General features: G+C 36.2%; 1 protein-coding gene across 2 annotated transcripts in view; it reads left to right on the top strand.

Moving 5' to 3' along the window:
* LOC5565069 (mushroom body large-type Kenyon cell-specific protein 1) overlaps window positions 1-25,619 on the top strand; it is a 602,053-nt gene that overhangs the window by 503,144 nt on the left and 73,290 nt on the right. For both annotated transcript variants that reach the window (XM_021857635.1, XM_021857636.1), the window contains 2 exons: window positions 3,050-3,304; window positions 13,661-14,326. In XM_021857635.1, the coding sequence (XP_021713327.1) occupies window positions 3,050-3,304; window positions 13,661-14,326 (921 nt within the window). The remainder of the gene's footprint in view (window positions 1-3,049; window positions 3,305-13,660; window positions 14,327-25,619) is intronic.

Genomic DNA, 25,619 nt, shown 5'->3' with positions numbered 1-25,619 from the left:
CAGGCTTCTGAGAAGAATCCTCTCAGGATTCTGAGAAGAATCCTCTCAGGATTCTGAGAAGAATCCTCTCAGGATTCTGAGAAGAATCCTCTCAGGATTCTGGGAAGAATCCTCTCAGGATTCTGAGAAGAATCCTCTCAGGATTCTGAGAAGAATCCTCTCAGGATTCTGAGGAGAATCTTCTTAGTATTCTGGGAAAAATATTCTAAGGATTCTGAGAATAATTTTCTCGGGATTCTGAGAAGAATCCTCTTTGGGTTCTGAGAAGAATCCTCTCAGAATTCTGTTGAGTATACTTTCTGGATTCTGAGATGAATCCTCTCAGGATTCTGCTCATGATGCTAAGAAAAATCCTTACTGGATTCTGAGGAGATTCCTCTCAGGATTCTGAGAAGATTCCTCTCAGGATTCTGAAAAGATTCCTTTCAAGATTCTGAGAAGATTCCTCTCAGGATTCTGAGAAGAATCCAATCAGGATTCTGAGCAGAATCCTCTCGGGATTCTGCTCATGATGCTAAGAAAAATCCTTACAGGATTCTGAGATTCCTCTCAGGATTCTGAGAAGATTCCTCTTAGGATTCTGAAAAGATTCCTTTCAAGATTCTGAGAAGATTCCTCTCAGGATTCTAAGAAGAATTCTCTCAAGATCGTGTGGAGAATCTTCTCAGGAATCAGATGAAAATATTCTCAGAATTCTAATGAAAATCATCTCAGAATTATGAGAAGAATTCTCTCAGGATTCTAAGAACAACCCTTTCAAGATTCTTAGAAAAATCCTCTCAGGATTCTGAGAAGAATCCTCTCAGAATTCGTAGAAGAATCCACTCAGGATTTTGAGGAGTATCTTTTAATGATTCTAAAAAGAATCATCTCAGGATTCTGAGAATAATCTTCTCAGGAATCTGAGAAGTATCCTATCAAGATTCTATGGAGAATCGTCTCAGGATTCTGAAAATAATCCTCTAAGGAATCTGAGAAGAATCCTCTCAGGTTTCTGAGAAGAATCATCTCAGGTTTCTGAGAAGAATCCTCTCAGGCTTCTGAGAAGAATCTGCTCAGGATTCTGAGGAGAATACTCTCAGGATTCCGAGATTCTGAGAAGAATCCTCTCAGGATTCCGAGAAGATTCCTCTCAAGATTCTGAAAAGATTCCCCTCAGGATTCTGAGAAAGAACCTCTCTGGATTCTGAGAAGAATTCTCTCAGGATTCTGAGGAGAATCCTCTCAGGATTCTGAGGAGAATCCTCTCAGGATTCTGAGGAGAATACTCTCAGGATTCTGAGAAGAATACTCTCGGGATCCTGAGAAGAATCCTCTCAGGATTCTGAGAAGTATCCTCTCAGGAATCCGAGAAGTATCCTTTCAAGATTCTACGGAGAATCACCTCAAGATTCTATGGAGAATCCTCTTAGGATTCTGAGGAGAGTCATTTCAGGATTCTGTGGAGAATCCTCTCAGGATTCTGTGAAGAATCCTCTCAGGATTCTGTGAAGAATCCTCTCAGGATTCTGTGGAGAATCCTCTTAGGATTCTAAGCAGAATCCTCTTAGGATTCCAAGCAGAATCCTCTTATGATTCTGAGGAGAATCCTCTCTGGATGCTGAGGAGAATCCTCTCTAGATGCTGAGGAGAGTCCTCTCACGATTCTGAAGAGAATACTTTCAGGATTCTGAGCAGAAACCTCTCACGATTCGGAGTAGAATCCTCTCAGGAATCTGAGGAGAATCTTCTCACGATTCTGTGGAGAATCCTCTCACGATTCTTAGAAGAATCCTCTCACGATTCTGAGGAGGATCTTCTCAAAATTCTGAGAAGTATCCTCTCAGGATTCTGAGCAAAATCCTCTCAGGATTCTGAGGATTCTCAAAATCCTCTCAAGATTCTGAAGATTCTGTGGAGAATCCTCTTAGAACTATGTGGAGAATCCTTACACGATGCTGAGGAGAAATCTCTCAGAATTCTGAGAAGAATCCTCTAAGGATTCTGAGAAGAATTCTCTCAGGATTCTGAGAAGAATCATTTCAGTATTCTGAGAAGAATCCTCTCAGGATTCTGAGAAGAATCCTCTCAGGATTCTGAGAAGAATCCTGTCAGGAATCTATAGTAAATCTTCTCAGGACTCAAAGGAGAATCCTCTCAGGACTTTGCTAAGGATTCTTTTAGGATTCTGGAAAGAATCCTCTTAAGATCCTGAGGAGAATCTTTGTAGAATTTTGAACGAAATCCTTTAAGGATTTTATACGAATTCCTTTTAGGATTTTACACGAAATCCGTTCAGGATTCTGAACGGAATCCTGTCAGCATTTTGAACGAGAATCCTGCTTCTTAATTTCTTATTCTTTTATGATTCACCCAGCTCCGAAAGGGTTTAAGAGACTCTCGTCTTTGGTGAAGCCCGAAAAACCCATAGCACATTGCCAGAATGCTGCTGCTGCAGCAAGAAGCATCAGCTTCCCACTTTCTTCTTCTTCTTTATATGTGCTCTATGATTAGGTAACTTTCTTGTGCAATCCATCTGTTTCTTCTCGCACACCGACCGACACGAACAACACACATCGCATCGTCTTCGACTGTTGGGCTCTCGAAGTGCGTCCTCTTTGTCTGGGCCTTCGGCTGGAGGAAAAGTCCGGCAAGAAAAGCTCAAGTTCCAGAATTGGACAATGCACTTTGGTGATGGATGCGGGAGGTGCAGGGAGGAACGGGGTGGCGCCGGCCATAACAAAATCTACACACTCTATTAAAATGCGTTCAAATACCAGCTTATACATCCTAGCATCTTATGTACCACCTCTCTGCTTCAGCCCGGCAGTTGTCCCACATGAAAGGGGGAAGAAGTTTCTAAAATTTTAGCCTGGCCTCTCCAGCCCAACCCGACCCTCCGTTGCCCAGAGTTCATTAAGATGGAATCGAATCCACCTCGATTGGGTTAATACGTTTCGATTCGGAATACATTTGTGCTGCATCTTGAGCCAATAAGTTGACTATCTCCAGGAGTGAAGTTTCTTCGATGGCGAAGTTATACTAATTTGAAACTTTTTTTTTTCCACAGGACTGGAGCGCGTTGCTGAAGAATTGATGGGACGCAGGAAATGGAAACATTATCAGGACGTCCTCACGCGCCAACCGTTGAACCTGCTGGACCCGAGCACGAACGCCTCGAACGTCGCGGACGAGGTCGACGTCGAGCTGCTGCAGAGTGCGGTGGCCAGCAGTGTTGCCAGCAACGCGGTCCCCCCCTCGCTGGTGGCGGCGGCGGCCGTCGTCGGTGGAAACCTCCTGGACCAGAAGGGAGCCCCCGCGATAGGTAAGATTCTTTAGAAACGACTTTCGAAGCGTACAGTGACTTACGTTCATATTCGTACTGGGCACTGTTGGTTAAAAACTATCAAAAGAAATATCGAATTTAAAATAAATAATCATCAACAATTAGTGTTACACATTGTTTAACAATGATAAACTGTTTATATGGAGCCCTATTTCTAAAACATTGAAAATCGATTGAAAATTAGTTTTTTGTCATTACTTGAACATAGTACTAAAAGTTTGAATGTAATATCTCAATGTTTTGAGGGTACAATATAGTCAAAATGTAGAAATGTCGGTTTCAATATTATTCGTCAGCAGAATTGTATTGAAATCAGTTTGATTTTCAAGTCACTTAGTTGGTAATCCTTTGTCACAATTTGGTAAATATTTTCTGAAATCTGATCCCTAAAATAACTCTTTTTGACACCACATTCTTGTTCTTCTTTCTGGCGTTACATCCCAACTGGGACAAAGCCTGCTTCTCAGCTTAGTGTTCCTATGAACACTTCCACATGTGGCCACAGTTATTAACTGAGAGCTTTCTATGCCAATTGACCATTTTTGCATGTGTATATCGTGTGGCAGGTACGAAGATACTCTATGCCCTGGGATGTCGAGAAAATTTCCAACCCGAAAAGATCCTCGACCGGTGGGATTCAAACCCACGACCCTCAGCTTGGTCTTGCTGAATAGCTGCGCGTTTACCGCTACGGATATCTGGGCCCCATAACACCCTTGACACCACATTAGTCTAGATATAAATATCATTTTACTATTTTGAGTCATGGAAAGTGTTTTGAAACATGATTTAGGGTTGAAGTCTCTACTTTGAATATAGTCACTGTTTTTTAGTTCATAGAACAAAATTCTAACAAAATTGCTGTGGATGCATACGTACATTTTGCATGCAGTCCAATGGCGGATGTATGCATATCGCCTCCACATTTGTACTCTTATATGCTATCGTATACCAGTTTGTGATTACTGGGGTATTATTATTTTGATCCTTAATCAAAATTGTACTAAAATTTAAATTTCTTAGTCTTATATGCTGTCCAATTGGTTGAAGTCAAATAATTGAACAATATGATTCTACAATAAAGTACAAAATACATATTTAAGGAATTCAATATTTCTCTAATGTTATGCACTATCTGAAAGGTTAAAATTTAACACATTAATCGAGAATAAGGACGGAAAAAAAATCTGGTTGAAGTTTTAGTACTATTCAATATTACACTTTAGTAATTTTGACGATCCTTAACTTAATCTTTGATATTTTCATACACTCTTCATACGTGTTTTGATCAAACTCAATTGAATACAAAGAAGGTCTTTTGAACCAAATTTGATTTGAATACAAGATTTAATGATGTTACGTAATTTATAGTAGACCATTCTGAAACAATTAAAATGTCAAATACACTCGAACCTCTTATTACAACCACATTTTTACGACTGAAATTCAGATTACCGACCGTTTTTATAAAAGATCAATATCGTAAAATGTTTTCAAAATAGAGAGTCATAATGTTCGGCAAAATTGTTCAGTAGATAAAGGGCTATCATTAGAAAAGTGGTGAGATTTAGAATTTTGCCACCATGAGCAGTGCATGAAAGCAGTGAGCATGAAACTTTGTTTTGTGGATAACTCATGAAACTTAGAGCTGAATGTTCAAGCGCTATCGTTATAACTGAAAAACTTTGAAGACGCCATCTTTCTAATTGATCAGGATCCTGAGATAACCAAAATACAAAAGATTCAAGCTCCCTAGCGCTGCCTGGTGGTAAAATTACGAATTTCACGACTTTTATGATAGCCCTTTATCTACTGAACAACTTTTCCAAAGATGCTATCTTTCTAAGTGTTTATCCGCAAAACAAAAGTTTCATGTTCACTACCGCCACCTGGTAACAAAGTCTTGAATCTCTTGGCACGAATAATGATAGCCCTTGTGCTACTGAACATCTCTTCCGAAACATCACCATCAAGAGATATCATTTGGTAGTAGTGTTTACTGAGCACTGTAACTTCGCCCAAGACATTACTGTGCTATATATTCAGCCATTCCATGAAAAACCGATCTAGTGGGTCTCCGAATTCCGTGCAAATTTGCTATTTTGTTCCTTATCCGAAATAAGGATACACGTATTTTTGGATTTTTTGATTAGGGTGACCATTTCCGAAATAGGGTGACCAGAAAAATCGATATTTTGCAAAAATTTTATTTTTAAAAAAATTTTAACTTTTGAACCGTTCGACCGATTTTCAATCTTTTTGGACGAAATGAAGGCTAAAGATTTTGACTTTTTGGAAAAAATATAAAATTTCACAAAAATTGTGTTTTTTACATTAAAAAACTCAATAGTTTCCGTTTTTTCGTGTTTTGAAGGCCTCGGGACCAAAGGGGCTATTGCTGCTCTCATTTTTTCTTAAAAGTTCAGTGTATCCTTATTTCGGATAAGGAACAAAATAGCAAATTTTCACGGAATTCGGAGACCCACTAGATCGGTTTTTCATGGAATGGCTGTATTAACGTATACTTTAACAACATCCCCAATCATTTGTGTAATAGGCGACCTGACTGTACCGTTTTATCAGTGTTGCCAGCATAATAAAATGATTCGTTTTCCCGAACACAATGTTTAACAAAAAAAAATGCATACTTAAATGTTGCTCAAGATTCATTAACCCTCTCTTTGCAATGGGAGCTCCAGAGCTACATGCAGTGTTGCCAATCTTTCGGATTTGTCTGGAAGGTTTTTCGGGCTTCATTTCACAAAAATCTGAAAAATTCAGATAAAAATTTGTAACGAATTTGTAATGTTTTCCATATACGTCATACAAAATCCAGACTTTTCCAAACAAAATGTCCAAATTATTTTGTTTATGGCTATAGCGGTCTTTGATGCGACTCAAAGGTTAAGGGAGTCTATAGAAGATTTTTACAAATGATTTAGGTCAGGCATTGCAGAATTCGCTCTCATTTGAGAATGAAGCACGATCAAAGCAAGCAAAGAAAAACATCCCATCTGTTGCGGTCCATGATCGTCATTGTATCGCAAGTCTGTCTGATAAATGGAAGCAGCGAGCGAGAGCCCCAAAGAGAGAGCGATGATAAAATCCATTTTTCTCGCTTGTTTATCTTTGGGGATAGGTGCTTTTCTTTACTGGCACGATAAACAATCCACGAACCTCCAATAGCAATAGTGTCCCCCAGGCTTGGAGCATGTTTAGAGGAGTTTTATCATGCACTACTATCCCCCCAATCTGATCAAAGTTGTAGCAGTATACGATAAACAGTCTCTCATAATGTGCAGCATGTTATGATAGTTACAGAGAGCGATACGCGAGAGATTCTCTCAATTTTCTCAGGATTCAATCCCTGATTTAGGTGCATAGGCGTCGCAAGGAAGCGACAAGATTGAAATTATATTAGGTGCTGAAAATTGAGCAAGCCATTTTAAAGTCATCGAAGCGTCCTGTATTCTACCTAGCTTCTCTACTGGAGAAGGGTTGGCTTGAAGCTTTGAGCTTTGCTACCAACACCAAAATCATCCAGATTTTTATAGAAATTAATTGGCATCCCTGCTGTTAGGGACGTTTTAAAATGTTGCACATCGGGAGCACTGTATTTGCTTTTTTCAGGAACACTACAGCAGCATTTAAGGCTCTCGTATACTGCCCATAAGGGCATAAATGTCCCTCATGGAAAAAGTACTCATTGAGAAAATGGCACTCAAAGTTTGGAGTGTATTTTCTCAAACAAATGATAATACTCTTCTAGTACATTTGTACATTTGTATATTTTACACAACCACACAGATTACTCATTTTGCTTCTACTGATAAGCAAAAGATGTATACTTTAATACAATTAGCGTTTTTCAGTTGCTATTTGGGTTGGAAGTTCATATGAAGACTGTCATGTCTTTATTTTTCAATATGCGACTGCACCAACTTTATCTTTTTGCACAACATTTTCAAATAAAGTGTATTAAATTTTATATACAAAGGGGAAAAGCAATGAATTTCGACCTACAAAAAGTCTGTGCCTATTTTCGGATTTTCATACAAAGTAGGCGTGAATCGTATGAATGGGTCGAAAATTGGTGCTTTTCCCCAACTAAAATTCATATTTTAACATGAATATTGCGACGAAAAAAGGTGTTGGTTCGAAAACCCATATAGCACAGGTATGCTTTTATGGGCAGTATAGAAGACTACAGAGCGGTTCCATTTGAATTCGAATGCCGGTTTACTTTTGTATTTTTTTTTTGATTTGGCTGAAATTTGGCATATGCTTTTTTATACCCAAAAATGCCTGTTTGCATCATCGGTTCGCCATTTTTACCCTAGCGTTACTAGGGCGAAGGGCCTAGGAAAAAAAGCCATTGCAATTTTCAAAAAATTAAAACTCAGAAACTGTTTGTCTGATCGGTTTGGTAACTTCCGCAAAGTTTTAGGTTATTGTTGGAACTATCTGGAAAAAATATACACTGTAAAAATAATGTTGTAATATTTTTTATTTCGAAAATAATGCTTACAAATCCATTTTCTTAAAAATAGTTTTTTTTATTTTTTTTTATTTTTTATATTGTAAAGTAGACAAAAAATGGAGTCTTTTGCAAAGTGGGTCTAGATGGAGCAACCATGGACAAAAAAGTTATGATTTAAAAAAAAAGGTTGATTTTTCAATATGGTCTAAATAAACTTTTTGAATGCTTTTCGACCCGATGTTATGAAAGTACGCAAAATTTGCAACAAAAAAGGTATATGAGACAATTTTGCTAATTGCTACCGTTGCCGAGATATAGCAATTTTAAAATTAAATTTAGTGAAAATTTACAATTTTTGGTTGTTTTCGGATGTTTTTCGAGTTGATAATATAAAGATTTTTTTTCTGAAAGCATATTATTTCATGTTCTTATACAATGATGAAGCGTCCTATTTTGATACAGATTTCTTACTTTTTCATAATGTTTATAATTTTTTACTATCATTACAGTTTGAAAATTGCCCAACTTCTATCTTATCTACGGAAACTGGAATAAATTAATGGTATTTTTGTGTTCCCTGAATAGTTATTGCTTTCGAATATTGTTCATTAAGCTGCTCCTTGATATGTTCAAACTCTGTTGTAGTTGAAGTTGCTGACGTTGCTTCCAATGACTCCTGACTTGGAATATTCATATTGGAATCCATTGACTGTATTGAAGTTGCTGATGCTGATGATTTCCTCTTCCATGTAAACATCTTCCTCTTCACTACTTCATAAGTCATCATTGCTTGATAATGCTGTTCTTTTGGCCAATTGTAAACGACACGATTCGCAAATTTTAAATTGTTTATTAAGCTGATTTTCGTCTGCAAATCCTAGTTCAACTAATTTGGCAATATTACTTTCCGTGAGATTTCGGTAACTTTTTGAACACTTTTTTGAAAACACATTTACACAACCTTTGTTGATGGTGTTCATTTTATACTTCATTGTTCTAAGCTATCTTTTACTTTTCACTTGATTATCACTTGCTTGTGTCTTTGCTGCATCAGCTCTTTTTTTATACCAACATGGGTACTTGAAACAACTATTAGGTACGTTTCTGTCCGACCACAAAAATAAACCAACGTGCTGTACTTTAAGAAAACATCAGGTATATTTGTGGGAGACAACTGGGCACGTTACTCGTCTACTCATAAAGCTTGTGTTTTCAAATGGAAATATTTCATTATCTTAAATCGATATAAATGCATTTCACGTATTGATTGCTTTATATTCGTTATTTTGTTATTTTTTAACTGTTAACATTTTGTTCCATATTTTCTTGATAATTACATATCAAAATATCACAATGTTGAATGTTTAAGTTGTGTTTCGTTAAAAAAATATAAAGAAATCATTTTCAAATAGGACATTTTTTATTTCGCCTCATACCATGAAAAATTACCAAATCAATATTTTTTTCAAACATTTTAGTCAAAAATTATCTGCTCTTTCAGTCAATCAGTCAGACAATGAACAATTTTCTAGGCTTATGAGCAAGCAAACATTCGAAAATGACCGCAAATTGAAAATTATATCAATATTTTGTATTAAAATCGCTGTATTTTTAAAACGGTAATAGTTAGCCTGATTTTCCCGTGTACCTTTTTTGTTGTAAATATTGCATACTTTCATAAAATCAAGTTGAAAAACATTCAAAAAGTTTATTATAACCATTTTCATAAATTCACTTTAAAAAAAATCATAACTTTTTTGTCCATGATTTCTCCATCTTGACCCACTGTGCAAAAGACTTCATTTTTTGTCTACTTTAACATATAAAAAAACAAAAAAAAACAAAAGTACGATTTTTGAGAAAATTGATTTTTAAGCTCTATTTTTGAAATAAAAAAAATACAATTTTTTTTTTAACAGTGTTTATTTTTTTCCAGATAGTCCCAACAATAACCTAAAACTTTGCGGAAGACACCAAACTGATCGGACAAACCGTTTCTAAGTTATAATTTTTTGAAAATTATTTAGGATTTTTTTGTTAGGCCCTTCTTAAAAGTAGGGCTAGAGTCAAAATGGCGAACCGATGATGCAAAAAGGCATTTTTGGGCATAAAAAAAGCATGTGCAAAATTTCATCCAAATCAAAAAATATTAAAATGAAATTTGGCCAGTGAAACTCACGCCTATCGCATGCACCCAACATAGACTACTTGATGAGATTCACGTTTTTGAACTACTGTACTTGGAAAGCCAAGTGATTTTCGCGAAATTCAAGCCTACTACTATTTCAATTCCCAGCACTGCTCTTGATGTATCTGTTCTTGTTAATACTGATAAATTATGGTCGTAAGAGTATAAGAGAGTAACACGTCACTAAGACCCACCTGTTTGTCATACACACCAAAAAAAATCTTAGATTTACACGTAACGTAATATTAGCCTCAATCATGCAAAGCCATTTCTCATGTATTATTCAATGATTAAACCTATAAACTCATCTATTATATACAACATTGTTACCAATATCCTTAATATTGAACGCGAAACGTCTTCTCTCCAAGAATGTTGCATGCAAAACGGCACGGTTTACATGATTTTCACGCTGAAAATTCAATCATAAATAATGCACATGGAATGACAAGCCGTCGATCCATCCATGTGCATTATTTTTGACAGAATATTCAGCGTAGAATCATGTAAACCGAGAATTCTTGTTTGCAATTTCACTATCAAGATGCAAGAAAGCATGCAACATTGGCGAATGTTGGATGGAAGATCATGAAATGTTTCAGTTTCACTCAAGTTTGCAAGCGTTATCGAATGCAATGAGACAGTTTACATTAATTATCGTTGAATGTTCAGTTGTAACTCGTTTTACATGATTATCATAAAAAATTACGTGTCATGTGAATTTGAGAATTTTTTGCTGTGTAGATTATGAGGAGGTCAAAGTGGAAAAATGGCTCAATCTGCATGTTGTTAATTTAAGTTTATTTCAACGACGTAAATTTCAACGATCAATCTATCATTTTTCAATTGACATTACTTTAAATTTACACGATCATGTTTTGTTCAAGCATTCTTAGTTGAAAATTGAATGTATATTCATATAGGTTTACATGATGCTGTAATTTGATTTATTTTTACAGTACTCTTCAGTTTACAGTGGCCGAACCTGATTGAGGGGTGCGCTTTTGAGTGTTTAATGATGACTAACTGTTTTCTCTAAACGGTATGAATAGCGGTATATTTTTCTAAAGAGGCTCTATGCCAAATGTTAAAGAATGATTATAATTTATAAAACGGCTACTTCATTATTTCTCAACAGTAATGAAGTAGAGCGACATGCACTAAACAAAGGACACGGGTATCGAGCTTATTACGCTAGCATACCATAAATTTTGATTCACCCCCTTCTGACATTTCTTGCCTACACTATAAATTTTTATAGTTTGGCCGAAGCAAGGATCGTGGAAATAAATTTTTTCGTTGTTGACAAAGTTATGTCAGACTTTTTAACCTTCGTTCAGGACATTGAAATGTTTCATATTTTTATAATGATTAAGAGAGAGTCATAATACAGGTCAAAACGTGCAGTGGGGTTGAAACTATTTGCAACTTCACAACTGAATTGAATAGTTTGGTGGTGGGTGACTTGGGGCCCAGATAGCCGTAGCGGTAAACGCGCTGCTATTCAACATGACCATGCTGAGTGTCGTGGGTTCGAATCCCGCTGGTCGAGAATCTTTTCGTAAAGGAAATTTTCTAGATTCCCAGGGCATAGAGTATATTCGTACCTGCCACACGATATACACATGCAAAAATGGTCAATCGGCAAAGAAAGCTCTCAGTTAATAACTGTGGAAGTGGAAGTGGAACGCCAGAAAGAAGAAGAAGATGGTGGGTGACTTAGAATCAAGATTTTAAAACAAATGAGGTGAAAAGTTTTGACAAATGATTCAACAAACGCATTTCCATGCCAACTTAGATGAAACCATAAAAACTGTAGGCAAGAAATGTCAGAATCAGTTCACCCCGCGTTGTTTATAGCTAGCGCTGGATACCAGAAAAAATCAAAGAAAACTGGTCGCAGTGGTTCATCCCAAACAGAAACAGGCCTGATACAAGCCATATTTATTGATAGTTTAATAGGTATTGAGGTAAACCCGATTTTTGCCATAAACTTCTAAAGTTACCTATATCTCCGAAACTACCTATAAGATATAGAAAAAAATTGTGTCCCAGAAAATTTTCATATTTTCAATTATCTGCCGAATCTCAGAACAATTTGTTGTGCTATCTTTTGAACTAAAAAAGTTTAGGTCACTTTTGCATATGACGCACCTTGACCAGACAAACAAATGTTCAGAAGACACCAAAATGCTATCTCTCATATTTTTCAAGTTATTAGTATATTTCACTTAATTTCGTTCCGTGGACCAATGTGCAATGTGCACAGAAATGATAAAAAAATTTGTTTTTGGTGATAACTAGACCTTAATAAGAATATTCGTGCAATACCCTTCGAAAAATGAAAATTTAAAACATCCTGTCTCCCACTGTCACTTTCTTAGCAGGTTGGCACCCCACTTATTCTTTGGATTGTTAAAAATAAGCCCGTTGGAGACACCGAATCGATTTGATGCAATCGCGCATTTCTATTATCGTTTTCGCACATGTAATAACTTCTGCAATAGTCCAGAGGGGCGTAGTCGATTTTTGAATTTTCACTTCTTTCCCCAAGGTCATGAATCAGAAAGGTAATGTGAGATTTTAATGCTGTTTTGTGTCACATTTTGGATTTTCACTACATTTTGACTCCTTTTCGAAAATGTATTTGCTCTTATGAACTCATTACGATAAATTGATTTAATATCCTAATATATTTTATGTTGGCTAAGCAATCTTTAAGAAATGAAAAACGCTATTATTTTTTTATGTTTCCCGACGGTTCGTTTGGGACTTATTCAAGGTTTCAATCACTACGGTTTTCTATTCAAGATGGCTTTGCTAAACTCTACAGTGCCAGTAATGGTGGGAGATCTAGATATAGGACACCAAACTACAAACCGCTCGCTAGGTAGGAGATAATCCGCATCACGACGGTTTATAACCGGTCGGACTCAATCAACACAAATCATAGTGCATCACATTTTAGAAAAAAAAATGAAGGTATCGTAGAAGGAATTCCTTGGAAAATTAAAACTAGAATTCGTTCAAAATCCTGATTTAAACGAAATTTACTGATAAAATTTGGGATTTTTCGAAGAATTTTTGGAAGAACTCCTTTAAAATTGCACATAAAATACTTCTAGGAATCCTTAAGAGATAGGGAGTCGATGCTGATTATGGACCCCCTACAGAAAAACATAAAATTACCACTCAAAGCAACCTTACTCCTATGAAAATCCACCGGGGGAACTTCGATTGCATTGTTAATCAGCAGTTTCAGGCAAAATATTTGGTTCTAGACGCATAAATATAGATATTTGAACAGTTTTGTAAATGAAACCTCACAAAAGGGTCCATAATTAGCATTTCCAGGTGGGTCCATAATATGAATGATTATGAATAGGTGAATTTTGCTTATCTATGATCAAGAGAAATCATTTATATGATGATTAATAAATTTATAAGAAATCAAGATCAAATAGTTTTGAAAAAATAACACAGTAAAACGAGGGATACAGAGGGAATAATAAGGCAGAGTAAGATCATCCAGTTCATTTCCTGGTAAAAATCTATGCATCTCTTGATAGTTTTCTATAAAGTTGATTCGAAAATAGTGCCCTGTACGAATATGAAATTGATTCACGGTACTATAATCTTGCTATTTCCTCCCTCTTCTCGGAAACAGTACGCAACGGTCACTACCAGCAAGAAGGCGAACTAGCATTAGTAGAATCCAAACTAGCAACCTCCAACAATCAACAAGTAGCAACAGCAGTAGGAGAAAAACATCCCTCAGCAGCAGTAGAACATCCGGACATTGCATCTGCTACGGCGGCCGCCGGTAAGCATCAGAACCACTTCAATGAAAACGATACAAGATCGACGATGGCGGCGGCGGCGGCGACGGCCAATCCCACCAGCTCCCTCCCGTCTCCTCCTCATCCGGCAACGGCGACGCCAGTAACAGCACTTCTCAATAACCATCACCACCACCACCATCATCAGCAACAGCAGCAGCATCATTCTCAACACCAGCGTAGTCCCGTTCCGGGTGGGGTGGATGCCAACGTGAACCTACAGCAGCAGACGGCGGGCGGCGGCGGCGAGCTGGAAGAACTGCAAGCCGGCAGTGGTGGTGGCCGGATAGGAAACTCCGTCTCCTCGCCGGCACTGTCCTCGTCGTCGTCGACCTCTTCGACAACGGCGGCGGCAACGGCGACGACGACGACGACGGCCACTACGGCACTGATGTCGCCGTCCGGCGCTAGTATTGAACAGGATGACCGGGTTAGGCAGCAGCAGGAGATGCAACTGGTCGGGAAATTGACGGCCATCAAGCAGGAACCAACAGGTGAGTGGTCCATCAGTTTATTTTCGTTTTTGAAAGTCGATGCCTACACCTAATAGAATATATACCTAATAGAAGCAACAGTAACCCGTATCCGTACAACAAATGGAAAAAAGCTCAAATTTTTACCATTTCTGCAATCCTTGAAGAATTGTCTCTGTTTTAAGTTCGCATGGAATCGTATTGATGTCTAGCTTTTTTTTTTATTACATTTGAAATTTTTAGAAACGTTCACCGGTTCGGAGTTATTCTATTGGATTACTGAGGATTACAACTTTTTTTTAATTAACCTTTACCCATATTATTAGTATAAATTTAACTCTAACTTGTTTTTATAGTTTCGATTTTTCGACTACGGATATGATCCATACTTTTAAACACACAGATCGAACGTGTGAATTTTTGTCAGTGTAGATGACAGGTGACAGGTCCAGTGAATTAGTCGTGAACCAGGTTTTTTACAAAATAGGAAAATTAAGCTTAGGGAATATTGCCAATTTTTTTTTTCTTCATAGGTGGCCAATACCCTTAAATCAGCATTGCGTTTATAAGGGACTATCTGCCTTCAACGATTTCTCTTCATCGTTGCTCTCTTTGCGTTATTGCAGAAAACTGATTCTCTTTTCGTAACATATTTTGGAAGAATGAAGAATCACTATCTCTTGCTTCATCAACAAGAAATATTACAGATTTATCTAATTTATTGAAGAGAAATCGCTAATGTCAGTTAGGCCCTATTGAAGTAACAATGCAGAAATGGTCGGTGTTTAGTCAGACTGGACCAAGTGCTTTCTAATGACTTCGATAAAACCAGGGTGTCTACTCATTTACAGAAATGAAATTCCCTGAGTTTTCCAGGTTTAAAAAAAATCTAGGCTAAAGGAATTCCCCAAAACATACGAATAGTTAATTAAAGATGATTAAAAACCTTTTTTTTCAAATGAAAGGCATGTTCGAAAATAAAATTATCTAGGAAAAAAAAGATTATTTTTGTTGTTTACCACGAAAATCAAGAATGTTTATCCAGTGATCTGAAAGGGCCTTACTCATAATCTTTCTCTTAAAATAGGATTCAGATGTATGGACTTCATTGACGTATCCACAATATTTTTTCTGGAGAGCGTTTTGAATTTTTTTTTCTTTGGGGAAATTGAGGCTGATAGTATGATCGTATTAGAAATAATTACATTAGACGCCTAGAAATGTCTAAAAAAGGGACCATACATATATTGTGCATAATAAAAGATACCTAACAGGAAGCACGAGATGAGAGTTTGATTGCTACGTTGAACAGACATTTTTCTATGTATAATTCTACGGCCCTTTTTGTAATTTCTCATGACAGTACAAGTATAACAGCTTGATTTACTATAGATTTCTTTCCCGTATTACTCCGCAGATCTCTTCAGGAGTTTGTTTTGAAATTTTTCATGAACTTTCTAAATAATTCTTCCGCAAAAAATGTTTTATACCTTCATTAATCCAATCTGGATTTTTTCTAATTTCTCATTTCCGTTTAGAGTATCTTCACAAACTCATACAGTAATTCCTCCATTTTTCTTTTTGAAGAATTTTCATTGAAATCTTTATATATTTTCTAGTCATTTATCCAAATTTCAAGCAAAATTTTCAGATTGTTTTAAAAAAATGAATTTCGAAAGAAAATCATGGAGTAATTTTGTGTGAGTTCTAAGTACGACTTCCTTGAATTCCTTCGAGGATCTATGAAAGACCTCCTAAATGTTTGATTTTTTTTTTCATTAATGACACTTTACACCAGAAGGGTGCATTCGTGTCAAGGAAAAAGAAACCTTCTTAAAATATAAACAAATATTATCTCTAAATAATGTTCTACAAGACGTTTTGAAGAAAATGATTAAAGAGTGATTCCAAGCAACAGCACCAAAATTTGGTAAATTTTTTAATTCATTTTTTTCTATTGAGCTGAAATTTTGCACAGTTTTCCAGTTCCATCTAAATCGTCATTTTCCGATATCAAATCTTCAAGTTGAGTCACGACTAACTTTTCAAAAGGGTGTATGTGAAAATGGTTCAAAAATATTCAAAAAGCTGCACAGCAAAAACGGTTCGTTCGATTGTTAGACAACTAAGGAAACAAAGTTAGACAACTAAATAAAGATTCCAAAAAAAATACGCACAGTAAAAAAAATTTTTTTTTGCATTAAAAAACCTTATTTTTTGACACAAAAACTCAAATATCTCAAAACCCTATCGGAATACCAACGTAATTTTTTGAGGGAAAACGGTCCATTATATTAGCTATCTACCATAAAAATTTGGTGATGGTAAACCAATAAACAAAAAAGTTATGACATTTCAAACATGTCACAATTTTCACATTTAGTAGAAAAAAGAAATTTTTTTTCGGTGTAAATTATTACGGGAACCGCAGTTTGTTGCTGATTTTATTGTTAAGGGCCTTGCGTGAATTAAACAAGTCGTTTTCATGTATTCATTAGTATTATGTATATTATATGTATAAATATTATATGTATATGTATATATGTATAAATTAAAATGAATTAACAGATTACACGAAAATAAATTTTTTTTTCCAGGATTTTTTTTTTTAGAGTATGATCGATGAGTTTCTAAATGTTATATATATAAACTTTAAAAGTTTTGGATTTGGGTATGCGTTATGAGATCATGAAAACATTTTATTAATACTTATTTATTTATTTATTGTTATTCAATTTTTTTACAATATCGAACACTTTTGCATCATTATCAGTACAGTTCGAGTATAGTTTTGCTTTAATTTTATTTTCTGACAATGGAATGAAACAGTGAAATTTTTGGGTTCCTTGGATCGTTTTCGCGTTATTATATTGCTCGCTGAGCTCTGATGCCGTTAATTCATACTCTTCAGTAGTAGTAAAACAAAATGATAATTTTGTTAAATCTTCTTCTTTTCTGCGATTCGCCCAATCAAATAGTTTTTTTTGCAGTTTTAATTGGATGCTCACGTTCTTTGGCTAAACTTGCTCTTGTGGCCATGCGCTTTATGGTTCCTCCAATAGCATCACAAGGACCTTTGCCATGTGACGTAGCAAAGAAATGCCATTCTGCATCAATTCCGTACTTTGATTTAAATTGACATAGGCTCGAAAAATTCTTACGGTTTTTGTACTGCGATGCTGCCCCATCAGACATGAAATATATCTTTCTGATTTCTTTATCCTTATCAACGCGTAAAAAGTTAATCATTTTGGCAATGAACAAATTTACAGATACTGAGTCGTGTCTTAAATCTTCGGAAATTACAATAAAACTAAAATATTCAATTTGCGTACTTCCATTGAAATAAATAACGAATGGATGAATTGTAGCTTGTTGTACGTTCCAGTGATGGGACTGCACTTCATCTTGCAATACAAAGCTATAGTTTTCAGAAAAATCACAAATGACTAAAAAATCACCATCTTGTAATGTATTTTTCGTATTTTTTAAAAAGCGGGATTGCTCTGTTTTAATAAAGTCTTCTTCTTCTTCTTTCTGGCGTTACGTCCCCACTGGGACAGAGCCTGCTTCTCAGCTTAGTGTTCTTATGAGCACTTCCACAGTTATTAACTGAGAGCTTACTATGCCAATGACCATTTTTGCATGTGTATATCCGTGTGGCAGGTACGAAGATACTCTATGCCCTGGGAAGTCGAGAAAATTTCCAACTCGAAAAGATCCTTGACCGGTGGGATTCGAACCCACGACCCTCAGCTTGGTCTTGCTGAATAGCTGCGCGTTTACCACTACGGCTATCTAATAAAGTCGTGAGGAATTAAACTTTCCAATTTCAAGCAAAAAAATGACACAAACTCATCTACAGGTTTTACAATAGTTTCTAGGTCACACCTATCCGTGGTCACCCGTTGCTCAAATGATAACTGATCAATATAATTTTCTTCAAACTCAGCGAATAAAGTATTTTCCAATGATGAAGAATCTGGACAATCCGAACAAGATCGTAGATAGCAATTTGATGTTGTATTTTCACACAAAAGACTACCAGTTAACATTTTAATATCCTTTGATAAATTGATTCTTTTCAAACTATGTAAGATTAGGTTAATATTTTCGTGTGTTGTGCACACACAAACATTATGTGTTCCTGAATTGGATAGAAGCTTGCATTGCCTTGGACGAAGGCTTGCAAATTAGGAAAAACCTACCTTAATATTTTCGTTAATTTCCTTGAAGCGTGTATACGCTTCTTTCAAAGTAGTCATCATTAATCGTTTTTGGATTGCTTGACGCTTTCCATCTTTTTTTACAGATACATAATCTTTTTGGCCAGGCATAGCTCTACTTACTTCATCGTCTTCAAAATATTGAATTATTTTTTCTTTTGTCTCATCTGTTAATGAAGTACTCGACCTAGCATTTTTGGTTGCAAGACAGTTATTTTTGAATTGTTTTGCCTCTTTTGCTGTATTTCTATTGGTTTTGAACTCATCAATGGCGTATTGAATAGACCACGAGCTTGGCAGCATCGACAAAATCAATAATTTTTCTTTCCTTGTCGTGGCTAGATTCGAGAACCTTTCCTTCATATTCATAATTACCTCATCGTAGTCTGTATTTTCCACATCCTCATCCTCACATACTCGCTTTCTCCCAAATATGATTAATAAAGTCTATTCTCTACCAAGGCGGGTCTATACCCAGGTGTAATCAGATTTTAACTTTGTGGAGAAAACCAGCGCCGAGAAAACCGACCTGCTTTACGTATACTAGATCACCTGGGTATAGACCCGCCTTGTTCTCTACGAGGTAAACTTTTTGCAGGTAAACTAGTCGTATACCAGTACAGAAAACTTTTTTTTTAGCTTTTGTCTTCAATATTAGATTTTATATAGGTTTCTTTTATCAAAAGGTTTCAACACTATTGAGAGAAGTTTTTTTCAGTTACGTACATTAAAAAATATGACACTATCAAGACTTTAGATCACAACACTGGATTGCGTCTAACTTTCTAATAGATGCTATAATAGTTATGAATAATTAAATAAAATATCATGAAAACAACTTGTTAACCTCATGTGGTACCCTTAACAAAAAATTCAGCAACAAACTGCGGTCCTAAAAAAAATTAACAATGAAAAAAAAAAAATTTTCACTAAGTGTCAAATTTGTGAAAAATTTGAAATGTCATAACTTTTTTGTTTATTGACTTACCATCACCAAATTTTTATGGTAGATAGCTAATATAATGGACCGTTTTCCCGGTATTCCGATAGGGTTTTGAGATATTTGAGTTTTTGTGACAAAAATGATGTTTTTTAATGCAAAAAAAAATTTTTTACTGTGTGTATTTTTTTGGAATCTTTATTTAGTTGTCTAACTTTGCTTCTTTAGTTGTCTAACAATCGAACGAACCGTTTTTGCTGTGCAGCTTTTTGAATATTTTTGAACCATTTTCACATACACCCTTTTGAAAAGTTAGTCGTGACTCAACTTGAAGATTTGATATCGGAAAATGACGATTTAGATGGAACTGAAAAACTGTGCAAAGTTTCAGATATTTTTGAAATGGTCGATCAGAATCGACTTGCATGCCTCCGTGGAATCCCTCTAAAGTAGTTGGTTTGAATCCCTGAACCTTGAATAAAGTTTTAAAAAATCTATGGAAATTGGAAAATTTTAAAGAAAAAAATGCAGAGATATGTTTGAACCACAGCAACAATATTTTGATGATATGCTGGAGACATTCCAAGAAAAACATCTGGAGGAACTTAATGAGAAATCCAAGAAAAAAATTATCGAGGAGTTCTTTGAAAAGTTTATAATAGACATCATCGAATAATGCCTGAAGAATTTTTTGAGCAATTCCTGAAAGTAATCGAGGATAAATATTTGAAAAAATCCTTACGAAAATGCCTGGAATAAATGAAAAATTCGGCTTGGGAATTATTGTAGGTTTTTGTGGAAAAGTGTTGAAACGAATAAACTTTTGTGGAAGCGTTAGAGCGCTCTAAGATTTTTGGACCAAATCCTAAAGAAATTTCTCTAAGCATCCATTGAAAAATCGCTGGTAGCATCCTGAAGAAATTTATGAAGGTATTCAAAAAGAAATCATTGGAGAAATTACTAGAAATCCTGAAGCAGTCTGAAGATCTGAGAAAAATATCATTAAGAACTTGTGGAATAGTCGCCTAATAGGTTTTGTAGGTTTCTCTGGAGTCTCTAGAATTTTGCACCAGGTGCTTATTTATTTTGTATAATATCCAAAAAAAAAACAATTTTGTATTTTTTTTTTCAAGTTTTCAACTTATCAACTGCTCATTAACGAGACCCAACTGAAACTGTACTTGCCTTTACTAATTTGGCAACCTTAAGTCCTTGTCTAAACATGTTTTATACTGAATAATTAGAAATATTCTACTATCTATTACTGTTTCAAAATAATTTCCCTGAGTGTAGCCGAAATTCCCTGAGAATTCCAGGTTTTTCCAGGTTGAATAAAATTCCCTGAGAATTCCAGGTTTTTCCAGGTAGTAGACACCCTGTAAAACGTACTCCAAGCATTCGGATTAGCAAAATGTTAGCATTATTTGTCGTTATATAGGATCCTATCTATTTGATGAAACATCTGTATCAAACGTGCATTGAAAAGATCAGAATTATTTGAGTTCTCGGCTTATCTTTACGAAGTCAAAATATCATGTAGTCCGGTCTGTCTGGACACCGACCAAATGATATTGTACGATCAGGTCTGAGCTATTTTTTTAATAATAATAATGTTTAATGCCTAAAGTTTCCAGTTAAAAAAAAACATTAAATTGATCTATTTTGGGCCGGTTCTTATATAATCAAAAATATGAAATAGTCAGATTTATATCAATTTGTTCGATAAAAGTTTATGGAATAACTCCAAAAATTCCAATGATGATTGAAAAAATATACATCTAGACGGCTCCATTCGAACTTAAAACGATTCGACCTTTTCCAATTTGCTGCGCGAATACGGGTTAAGCGTTGTCATGAAAGCTGAACAGCAAAAACATTATCTGAATCCTGGCTATTTAATGATGTACTAGGTTGAAAACAGGAACAGCCAGGCTTGATAATACTCCTCAACATCACCAGAGTTCGGTAGCCTGCTCTAGTCTAGAAAATCATGCTGTCTTTGACTCTTTGTGAGGAAGCGAAAAAATACCAAACAAAAAGGCAACGAAAACTTAGCGAGGACGATGCGGCATAAAACACAAAGGGTGAAAATTCTATAATAAAAAGAGTGTCATCACAACTCCACAAGGCCTGTTTTGTTCGCACGGGTCATTCAAGAGTTCTAAAGTGTGAGTAAGGGAGAGCATAGAAGCAAGAGAAAAGGAGTGTAAGGGAAAATCCTCGCGCTTTGATACACTCTCTCGCATTGTTTGAGGATTCGTGATCTCAATTTTTACTCCTCAAAAAAAACCTCGAAATCGCCTCATTTTTGCATCGCACAGGAGTTTGTCAATCCTGGACAGATGAACCACAGAAAAATAGACGTCACACTCTCATCATTGTCCATCGACTGAATTTATTTTCAAAGCAATCTATTATGCAAGATGACGAAGGACGATGAGTTCTTTCTATTGAATCAAAAATAATAGTCGACCCGGCCAAGTAATTAGCTAAAGAGAAAATCGATTAAGAGAAATCGGTTACAGCAGTTACGCCCTTATGACACTGAACTCGAGATTTTTTTTTTTTTCATTTGATGAGAATTTTGATAGAATCCGAACCATTAGCTGTTAACAAACAATTATTGTATTTCGAGCAGCACACTTTCACTTACATGCTTTAAAAGCACGCAGCCATATTATTTGTCAAAAAAACTGATTTCTGCATCGATGATGACTTGTTATTTCATCTCGTTATCATATAACTACACTCGATCACGAATGACATATTTGGTTTACTGAACGAAACGGTGGAAATTACACTAAAACCTCAATTTACGAAGTCTTTTTATACGCTACCTCAATTAAAGTCACTTTTTTACAAAGTAAACTCAATTTAAGTCACTTTTTTACGCAGTGCGTAAATTGAGTTTTGACAATTCTGTGGGAAATTATTGACCTCCGGTTGGGGAAAACCGTTGGAAACCCATACAATATGGGTATTTTCGGAACGGGCACGATGAGGGGATGACGAAAATCGATGTCCGACGCCATTTTGGAATCCAAGATGGCGACCCCTGGTTTGAAAAAACCGTTGGAAACCCATACAATATGGGTATTATATTAACACTATAACAGTGTTTTTCAATGGGCCTTAGTTTCGTTGCGTTGGGGGGAGGAGGTTTATGTCCGTGGATACAAAAATGACTTCATTGGCTTCATACCACTCCAGGACAACATTTGAATAGTGCCACGAAGCTAGATCCGGCCAGAAGATGGAAAGGTCCTCGTGTAGCTTCAAAAGATGAAGCAGGCGTTTCTATAAACACTTCTTGAGGTAGACCTTCCAGTTTACAGTCCCGGTAGTCACAAAACGCACACTCCGTTTACCACATGAGCAGATCGTTTCTTGTACGCTTCATTATTTTAGTGCAAAAGAGAATGCCATGTTTAATAAAAAAAACGGGTTTTAATTCAAAACCGACGATATTTTAGAGAGAATTGACACAATTTTTCATTATATTGGTCTCAATTACGTATTTTTTATTTATTTTAACATTGTAGGAGCGGTTTATGGACAAAAGGTCGAAAGACAAAAGGCCCAAACGACAAAAGGTCGAAAGACAAAAGGTCGAAAGAACAAAAGGTCGAAAACGATTTGCATGGTGGAAAATATATCCTTCTTTGAAAAAAGATTTTCGACTATTTGTCCCATCTCTTTTGTTCTTCGACCTTTTGTCTTTTCGATCTTTTGTCTATTGACCTTCTGTCCTTTCGACCTTTTGTCTTTCGACCTTTTGTCATAGATTCGGTCTGTTTTGACAGGCGATTGGTTTCATATTTGTACTTTGACCTGTCCTGTCTTGTCTTAGCGTAATATCAGCTCTAGGCCTCTGCACTGTTTCGATTTTATATGGGATTTTGACTTTTACTGGCCTTGTTGTTTACAAATTTCATGGAAGAGTGAAATGGAGAGGTACATTTTTGTGCAGAGCCCCCTAGTCTGAACGTAGCATTAAGGCTCCCCCTGATCAAAGTGACTATTTATTGGAAAAGCGACAAACAATCGCCACAATTTCGCTGATGTTTTGCTGCATGCACTGCGATTTCGCAGAGATTTACGTCTCGTCAGTCTAGATGGTTCCATATAAAAGTGCTTGCAGCGACACAACAACGAAATCGCGGCGATTTTTTGTCGCTGTCGCCGTAAAAAATCGCGTAGATTTGGGGGAGCCTTAACTTCCTCCGGAACATCAAACATGCGCTGCGCTATGAAGAACACCCGAAAACCCTTCTTGACGTAAGCATTATCATCCATGATGAGAAAACCTGACTTCGTCAGCTTTTAGGTGTCCAGTTTTCGAGCCCGTTACTGTCACACCATATTTTGTCGTTCGTCATAATTTGGAGCCTTCTGTACTTTGCACGTATGCAGTCCCTCCCGGTGCTTAGATCTCTGAACGAAATACTTGGACAGACTAAACTTTTTGACCAATAGAATATCCATTATGATAGCATTTCTCTTTCCAAAAGATGCTCAGAGTTTCGTAGTAACGTTTAATCACACGACTTACCGTGGACTATACGATTCCGAAGTTGCTTTTCTGATGACGCCATTTTTTTCAATTTTCAAGAAACTGACAGCAATAAATAAAACAATGTAATTACAGGGTGTCCGCAAATTATCCGTACAAACTTTGAAGACATATCTCTATACAATCAAGCCTGATTAATTCAATATTCTTGCATGGTTTTAACCATTAGCTTATTATATTCTTAAGAAGTAAGTTTGACACATTTCAGAATTCAAATATTTGTAAAACCAAGTCAAATGTGTTGGGGTGTCTTAAAAAGTGCTGTTTTTCGAGCTTTATGACGGAAGAGAAATGTCCATAGAACTCATTGAATTTGAACCGTATAATTTTCTATTTCCAGTCTAACTTGAAACCACTGAACTGTAGGTTACTTCAAATAATAATAGGACATTTGGATTCATCTCTTTTAGATTTAAGGGATAACACATCTCCAGTATGACTAGCGGCCCTCAGGAAAATCGCCCTAAAAAAATAAATTTGGCTTTCTCAGTAACAAGCAATTAATTCGAAATTATTTAAAGTTGTATTTTGCGTCAGCATAAAGATGTATTATAAAAGTTACATGGACATTGATTTTTCATGGTTTTCAATGCGACATCATCTTTTCAATATTTTGCTGTTCGGGTAATTTGCGGACACCCTGTACACGTCAAAATTGAGTTCATATAAGGTTGCAATATATCTTCCTTTGAGCCTCACTAACGGGCCAACTAATTTTGTTCGAAAAAAAAAACACCAAGTTGGATTGTACCATAATGAAAAGTACATACAGAATTTGTAGACCATTCATACAAACAAGCGTTACATGGCGGAGGGTGGGTGTGAAAAATGACCATTATCAACGTTATGAAATTTGTGAATAAATCCTTAATATTCGTATGAAAAAACAAGTGTTTTCTACCCAGCGTTAGCTTTCGAAGTTTTCGTAGTGGGTTACAACAACTTAAGGGGCAGGATCCGTCATTGATTTCAGAATTTTCAAAAGCAGTTTTTCGTTCAAAATCAGGAAAATTTACAGTAAAATGTGTTCACTGTATTCTATTCTCCAACCGAAACACAGTGAACACATTTCAATTGAATAACTTTTAGTTTTGAACAGAAAAACTGCTTTTGAAGTTTCGATGATGGCGATGATTACGATGACGGAGCGTTGAACGTTAAATTTGGGTTAACTTGAAAAACCCAAATTTGCCTTATTCCACGGACATTCGATGCTGCGTGTCTCTCTGTTTTTGACAACATTGCTGTTGCGAGAGAGGCAAAACAACTGCGAGCGAAAACTGAATGTCGTTTGCTCGACAGTTTGATTTGAGCGAAGCAAGACAAACGAGGGCGTCCTTCGCTAGCGATGTCTGTGCCTGCGAAGCACGCCCGGTCAGAGCAAGCCGATCTGTTGCCTGCTGAGATGCGAGCCAATCGGAGAGTGAAAAGCAAATGACGTCAAATTTTCTCTAGTACCCCTATATATAGATTTGCTTGAAATCAACGTTCTCTTTTAAACCAGTTTTTAAACTATTTGGACAGGTATGTATGATTCGGCAAGTAAACGACATGAACCTTCGATGTCTTGTCTTT

The sequence above is a fragment of the Aedes aegypti genome, chromosome 1 (genome assembly GCF_002204515.2).
Source record: "Aedes aegypti strain LVP_AGWG chromosome 1, AaegL5.0 Primary Assembly, whole genome shotgun sequence".
Classification (NCBI taxonomy): Eukaryota; Metazoa; Arthropoda; class Insecta; order Diptera; family Culicidae; genus Aedes; species Aedes aegypti.
The sequence above is the reverse complement of the archived record's forward strand: the minus strand, read 5'-3'. Positions and strand labels throughout refer to the sequence as shown.